Below are 8,462 nucleotides of genomic sequence, written 5' to 3' on the forward strand. Positions count from 1 at the left end.
TTGAAAAAACAAACAAACAAATAAAGACATTTGACTGTATAAAATTAAAAATTCTAGACAATATTTTGTTTCTCTTAATCAGATAAATATAATTTAAAAACCCATCATTGCTGTTATGGGTAAGGATGAACATTTGGTATTATTTACTAACATCGGTATCTGGCCATAATCAGTATCATACTGATAAATTTGCTACGGTATTCGTTACCCTTATTTTCAGATATTCAATACCAATACTTTTGATACCAATAAGATACCGATCTCATCCCTTATTACGGGTGATTGAATCGTTTCTTCAATCATTCATTTTACTCAACTTTCAATAAAATAACTTATATATGTATTCCATGATCCGATGGCCATGTTTTTTAAGATAAAGAAATATGCATTCATATTAACACCAAGTATTGAACCAATTATTATTCTTATTAGAATTTATAATAGATGACAGTCGATTCAAATATCATTTTATAATGGTTTAGTAAAATATTATCACCATTACCAGCCAAGTCATGTTTGGCATAGGCATGTCTATATATAGAGCTAAAAATAGAAGGTTCAAACACAACAAAACATCAAGTGAAAGAACCTAGAAAACTAAGAAAAGGAAGCATGATGAAAAACATTCTTGCATGTTTGGTTGCTTCCATTTTGGTGGTTGGGTGCATGGGTGGTAATGATCATGGTCATGGTCAGGGCCATGGTCATGATAAGGTCCATGGACATGGCAATGCCCATGGTGTTGGCGGGGGTTTGCAGGTGGATTATTACCAGAACCGATGTGGTTCGGTTGGTTGGGTTGAAAAGACTGTAAAGGATATTGTATGGAGCAAAGTTGCTGCGGATCCTTCCATGGCTGCCAAGCTTCTAAGGCTTCATTATCATGACTGTTTTGTGAGGGTAAGTACGTATATTATATTACGGGTATTTTATGAAACGCGCCTGATCTTATTGGTTAGCAGCTTATAATTGGTTGTATTGTTTTGAGCTTGCAGGGATGTGATGGATCAATTCTATTGGATCCTACTCAAAACACGACAACGGAAAAGACAGCTGGGCCAAACAGATCTATTTCAGGGTACGAGGTAATTGATGAGATAAAGACAAAGTTGGAAACTGCTTGTCCGGGAACTGTTTCATGTGCTGACATTGTTGCATTGGCAGCTAGAGATGCCGTTTCCTTCCAAGTAAGTGATTTACAGTTTTACACAATTAGTACTTGTAATATTACTGTATTAATGGTTTAAAGAACTCGACTTCTAAACTTATTTTATTTGTCTAACTCATGGTTTCATCGTCATCGAAAATCACAGTTTAAGAGGGAAATGTGGCCGGTTTTTACGGGAAGGAAAGACGGAAGAGTCTCGTTGGCGTCTGAAGTCGGTGGAAATTTACCATCTGCAAACGCCAACTTTACGACCCTCCTAGCCCAATTTGCAAACAAAAGCCTTGACCTTAACGATCTTGTAACACTTTCAGGTATACAATCTTATATAGATGATTAGATATACATACACACAACCACATAATTAAAACCTCATAAGATATTATGTATTATTAATCAACTACATACATGGATATAGTTAAAAAAAAGATATTTAAACAGATTATATCTTTCAGACCATCTTTTATATATGCATGCATGCATCTATATATCATGTAACTAAAGTTTTTGTGCGATTAATTACTAGGGGCGCATACAATTGGGATCTCACATTGTACCTTAGTCTCGAGAAGACTCTACAACTTCACAGGAAAAGGGGACGCTGATCCGTCTCTTAACAAGGATTACGCACAAACATTGAGGAAACTATGCCCGAACCCTATTAACCCGGCCACTGCTCTTGAAATGGATCCTAACAGCTCCCTCGCATTCGATTCGGATTACTATCGTGCTTTAAACAATCACAAGGGTCTTTTTGTATCCGATGCAGAATTACTCACAAACCGGCAATCGGCTGGGGTGGCAAAGGTTTTAGAAAACCCTTTGGTGTTCTTCGCTCAGTTTGCTAGATCTATGGTGAAAATGGGGGCTGTTGAAGTTCTTACAGGTGGTCAAGGAGAAGTAAGGAAAAATTGTCGTGTGATTAATAATATATAGCCAATGATTATAACCATCATTAAGACTTGATTCCTTGTGATTTAATGATTTCTTTTTTTTTTTCTTTTCAGTTCTTTTGTAATGTTTTTCTTGTGACAACTCGTAAGAGTTGAAATTCAATAAAATAAAGTGTGTTTTTGACCTAAATTCTAGATATAACTGTCAAGATTTGTTGTAAGAATGTGTCCAAAGGAAAATGTATAATTTTAGTGTAGCAGATCAATGCGGCGCATCTGTTCACCTTGTCGCAACAGGTCACCTTGGCGTAGTAGCAGTGTTTTAAAAACCGGTTAAAACCGGCCGGTTGAACCGGTTAAACCGGATTTCACATAGCAAACCGGTATTTTGAGCCCGGTATTTTTGGCCGGTTTGCTAGAACATTGTACCGGCGGTTTTTTCTAAAATACCGGTTTTTACCGGCAAACTGGTTTTATGTCCAAGAAATTTTTGATATTTATGGCTCATATTTTATCATAATTACTTTTAACCTAACAATTAATATTTTAACGTGTAAACTTTAAGACTGTTTTTTTAAAATTGAGTGCTTTTATATTATTTTTTTAATATGGATTAACTTTTGGATTATCTTTTGTTATGAAATCATTTACTTTTGGTTATTTTTGGAGTTAAAGTTATATTTATAGGAAATTATAAGGTAAAATGTTCAACCGGTTGTACATCCCGGTATAACCCGGTTCAACCGGTTGTACAGCTTTTTAGCCTAATCCGGTACGAGTAAAAAACCGGTTTTTAAAACATTGCGTAGTAGAACACGTCGGTGAAACAGAATTGTCGCAGTTAAATAGGCGGCGCAAATTGAGTTGACGCAACATATGTGACGAGTGCCTAATTGAGATTGGTAGATTTTATTAAAAAAAAATTTGAAAATAAAGCCAAATGGCTATTTTATTATACTCAAAATGTCATATCTTTTTCTTAAGGCTACATGTGGTGGTTGAAGTCATCACTCATCACTAAGATTCATCCTATCATATAGTGTCACATGGCGCTAAGATGTTCTAACCCTTCACCGCTTGTCGTTTGCGTCATCGTTCGCTTGAGCCTGTTGTGGTCCGATAGCCATTCGTGCCACCGACCCCTTCACTTTTTGCCTATCGCGACCACTAGCTGGCTTACGTGTGCTGTTTGCTGCTCCGCATGTGCCATCCCGGTGCGGTGTTCGCCATCCAGGTGGCTCGTGCCACCCGTTTGTGGCAGCCATTAGTAGCCCGCAACAGACAGTCTAATTAAGATAGGGTCAACAAGGCTATTCTCGTAAATTTTCCTTATACGAATAGTTTAAATCTTCTAACTTATACTACTAAAAGAAGATGTATTGTCCACATGCCATTCAATTAGGTCATCCACATAGGTTGTTGATGTGCGTCAGATATGTCTATAACAATGAATGACCCTCACAACTAAGCTTTAAAATTAAAATGAAAATCCTAACCACACACAACCGGCAAGTGTACCGGTCACAAGTAGTATAGACCTAGGAGGTCCGAGTATCGAACACGAGGACACGTAAAAACGCTAATGATCACTAACCCTAAACAAGACTTACCTAAGAATAATATTTAATTGATTTTAATTTTAGTTTTTCTTTTTTTAAATTAATTAACTGGACTAACTGGACTGGCTGACAAAAGTTACCAAAAATAGAATACTTAACGGAGAACTAACTATGCTGACTTTGGATGGAGAAAAACGTCTACCTAGGTCTGAATCAAACTGTAGGTCTAACAAACAAATGGATTGGATGATATCAAGACACCGGTTCCTAAAGATGACACGACTAAGGATCGCTCAGGCTCACTGGATTACCTCTCGATCTCACTCAACAAACCTAAACTACTCTAATCGGCTAAAACGACCCAACCGGAAAACAATTGTTAACGTGTTCTAATGTTGACTCACCTCTCGGTCTCACCAACACTCGACCCTAATGGTAATGAATACTACACAACCAAGGATAGAGGAACAATTTAATTTAAACCAAAATAGATCAATTAGTCGCTCAAAACACCTAAACCGGACAAGAAACGAACCCGCTCTCGCGCAATCCTTATTCTAGCATGCAAAGGTAATGAGACAACCCTACTTCTTATCACCTCTCGGTCTCTAAGAAGGTGCCTAACCGCTGTACTTTAACCAATAATTCAAGCAACAAAACACTACGGTTGTACCTACCGCAAACAAACCCTAAACACAAAGTCTAGAATCAAACAAGCACCGATCAATCAATACAAAACTAATTAACCAACGCAAGGTGTTTAAGCAATGAATTAACAAAATTTCCAACCATCAAACACAACCTATTTCATGTCTAAACCAAACTTTCCAATAACAATTCAAGTCTATCAATCAAGCAATCCAATAAACTCACCAAACAATAACAATAATCATCATTCCTAGGTAGAACCGACAAGTTTAGCCTACAATCATTTTTGGACAGCCATGAATACTCAATAAAAACATTATGTAACTCATCTCAATCATCAATTCAATCATTCACCAATCAATAATAATCAAAAACAATTCAACCTTCAAAGTAATTGCAAAACTACTTAGCAATTGAACAAGAAAATTAAAGATGATGAACAATGTTATAAGAGAAAGGATATGCAATGTTTCGAGGCTGATTGTGGCTGAAATAATTGATGAAAAACCGTCTCGAGCCTTTGTTCTTGCCTCCTTCTTCCTTAGACTACACAAGCTCCAAACCCTAACCACCAAAACTTTTTTCTTCTTTTTCTTGCTGCCCAAAATCCCGATCGGAAATGGTCTAGGGGGCTAGGGTTTTTTTATGTTTGTTATTATAATATAAAAAGAAGGTCTTGGGCTTGTCCAATATGCATATGGGCCGGGCTTTGAGTTGTTTCTTGAAATCGTATGCGTACAAGGCCCGTAAGCTCCTCGAGAAGTCCAGTTTTTCTTCCTTTAACCCGTAACCTACAAGATAAATAAAACTATGTAAAAACTAGATAAAATAAGTTAAAATACATTAAATATAATATACAAACTTAGATAAAAGGTGCGAAAAATAAGTGTGTTTTACAACACATCAATTGTTATGTGTACAAGTTTCTAATTTAAAAAAATTCACTTAATTATCTATTTTGGTTTAATTAAAAGCGTTCCACTTTATATGGTTTTGAACTGGAATGATAAAATGAAAAACATTTTAGTTGAAATCAAACTCACTACTTTACTTTTAAAATGTTTGCAACTTACCAACTCAACTATGATGAATTGATGCTAAATTTCTATTTTCCTTAATATGTATAAATTCACAACTTCCCATTTTGATTTATTTTAAAATACAAATACAAATTATTTTTATTAATCTATGTATTTTAAGAAATATGATACGTGTTATTAATGTTTTAAATGATTAACAATATCATTTCAGTTAAAAAAATTAAAGCATCTTTCATCGAATTCTCCAAGTTTATCATATATGTATATTTAATGTTTTTTTTATATTTTTCACCATGTGTTACAGGGGACACTAACATAGTATTCAATATATAAATTTCTCTTCTTTATCTGGGCACGACTCTCTTACCATGTGGGTTTGTGAAAATCTCATCTCCAGTTATGATGATGTGTAGATGTTAGACAATATATTATGTTAGATCTTGTAGTTACAATCTTGATTTTAGATGGTAGTTGAATGTAATATTCTATCTTATATATAGGGATATATTGTAATGCATTAATCAAGAAATCAATAATTAAAATCACATTACGTGTTTCAACTTGGTATCAGAGCCAAGGTATTCAAACCCTAGCTGCCGTCAACAACCAATTGTAGCCTACATCATTTTTTTTCAGTCGATCAACAACCCTATCCTAATTCATCATGGCCATGATTACTACCTTTACAACCAAGGAGAAAACAGCACATAACTCCCATAAATTCGCTTTCAAACTATCACCCACCATTTATGGGTATTGGAAAGCCATGATCCATCCCTTCTTAGTCACTAACAATTTATTTGGCTGCATAGATGGGACAATCCCATGCCCACTGCCTAAAACAGCTTCCACAACTGATGTTGTATCAGTTGATAACCCTAGCTATCATCATTGGATCTCAAATGATGCACACGTACGAATGATTGCCATCTCTACAATATCTGAAGCCTCTTTTCAACATGTTCAAGGAATAACATCTAGAGATCTCTGGCTTTCGCTTGAGGGGGCATATGCACCACAAAATTCTTCCCGGGAATACACTCTCAAAACTCAACTTTTAAAGCTTGAGATGAAAGGAGATGAAACTCCAATCTCCTATCTCAACCGCGCCCAAAAATATGCCAATGCCCTAGCCAACATTGGCAAACCAACCAAAGACAAAGACTTGGTTATGCTTGCCATCTCCGGTCTTCGTGATGAATACAATGGCCTCAAGGTAAATCTTCTAGGCCGATACCCACCGGTAAAATTTAACGAATTGCATGGCCTTATTTCTGATTATGACTTTCTGGTAAACAAAACCATAAAACCCTCTCCACAAGCTTTCATGGCCTCCACTACCAATCCCCTGCTGCAATTCCCGCCATCTCAATTAACTGTTTGGCATCAGCTAGCATCCCAACTAGGGTATCAACTTCAACCCACCGTCTCTCAAAACCCTCAACCTCAAGCATTCTATGCAAATCGCCCGTCAAACAATTACCGTTGCAATAGGCGTGGCAATTCACATGGCAATACACATGGTAATCATTCCTACAGAACTCATGATGATTCTCGTGGACACGGCAGCAGCCAAAACCGACAGCAGCAGTTTGCATGGGCTTCCACTCAGAACACAGTTTTTGGCCACTATAACCGTTGTGGCATCCATCATTTGCCTTCCCAATGCCCTAATCAGTCAAGTACCTCTGCTGCTCGTGCATCACCTCAAGCAAACTATGCAATCTTCTGAAGTTGGGTCACAATCTGGTTCTACCTGGATTCCCGACACAGGGTCCAACAGTCACGTCACACCGGATTTCACAAGTTTGGATAACTCCAAGGCATATTATGGTAACGAAAAAATCCATGTTGGCGACGGTAACCCTTTACCCATTCTTCATATTGGCTCTTCCAAAAACAAAATTTTTAATCTTTCTAATATTCTTCACGTACCAAATGTTACAAAGAACCTCTTATCGGTTCAACAATTTTGTATCGATAATGATGTTTTCTTTGAGTTTCACTTGTCTTTTTTTGTTGTGAAGGACGAGTTACACGGTCCATCCTACTCACGGGTCCAAGTAATGGTGGTTTGTACTCGATCCATCTTCCCCAATTGAAGTCTCTTCCACGTCTTTCCTTCACCGCCACTAGAGCTTCTTCAACCATTTGGCACCAACGTCTCGGACATCCTCATGCTCGTGTTTTACAAACTATTGTTTCTAGTTGTTCTTTACTTGTTTCTACAAAACTATTTCCAGCTTTATGTTCTGCTTGTCAAATGGGAAAATCTTCTAAGTTATCTTTGAATAATTCGAATTTTCGTAGTAATAGTATTTTGGATTTGGTTTATTGTGATGTTTGGGGCCCTGCTTCATCTCTTTCTTTTGATGGATATAGATATTTTATGTTATGTGTTGACCACCATTCAAGATATATGTGGTATTATCCATTAGCACAAAAATCTGATGTTTATTCCACTTTTAAATCATTTGTGACAATGGCCGAACGGCAGTTTAATATCAAACTTAAAAATTTGCAAACTGACTGGGGGGAGAGTTTCGCAATCTCACACCCTTCTTCTCCTCACTCGGTATTATTCATCATCGTTCTTTTCCTCACACGAGTGAACAGAATGGTATCGTTGAACGTCGAAATCGACACGTTGTTGAAACGGGCCTCTCTCTCCTTGCTCATTCTAACACTCCACTACGTTTTTGGAATTTTGCATTTGAAACAGCCACTTACTTAATCAACCGACTACCCTCCCAAACCTACTCAAACAAATCCCCTTTTGAGCATCTCTTCAAACTAACACCAAATTACTCTTTTTTTCGTGTTTTTTGGATGTCAATGTTTTCCCTACCTCCGTCCATATAATCGACATAAATTAGATTTTCGGTCAACACCTTGTGTATTTTTCAGATATAGTCCTATTCATCATGGGTATCGGTGTTTGGACTTGACTACTGATCGTGTGTATATTGCACGTCACGTTCGATTTAACGAGCATCTTTTTCCATTTACACCAGTTCCTTTAACCGAGCCTACCACCAATCCCGCCCCTTATTTTTCCACCTTTCCAACACACGTTAACACCACATCGCCCACTCCGAACCGGCCCGAACCAACCCCCGTTACCGAAACAGTCCCTGTTACCGAGCCAGTCCCTGCT

At 37.2% G+C, this 8,462-nt stretch overlaps 1 protein-coding gene across 1 annotated transcript; it reads left to right on the top strand.

Annotated features, from left to right (window-relative positions):
• The first annotated feature begins 561 nt into the window (after window positions 1-561).
• On the top strand, window positions 562-2,101 carry LOC143594565 (peroxidase 24-like). Its single transcript, XM_077073841.1, has 4 exons — window positions 562-900; window positions 996-1,187; window positions 1,314-1,479; window positions 1,692-2,101. The coding sequence occupies exons 1-4, from the start codon at window positions 613-615 to the stop codon at window positions 2,099-2,101; spliced, it is 1,056 nt and encodes a 351-aa protein (XP_076929956.1). The 5' UTR covers window positions 562-612.
• Window positions 2,102-8,462: the final 6,361 nt, after the last annotated feature.

Source organism: Bidens hawaiensis, unplaced genomic scaffold (assembly GCF_021521415.1).
Source record: "Bidens hawaiensis isolate Kalapana, Puna unplaced genomic scaffold, B.hawaiensis_p1.1 tig00001692_1, whole genome shotgun sequence".
Classification (NCBI taxonomy): domain Eukaryota; kingdom Viridiplantae; phylum Streptophyta; class Magnoliopsida; order Asterales; family Asteraceae; genus Bidens; species Bidens hawaiensis.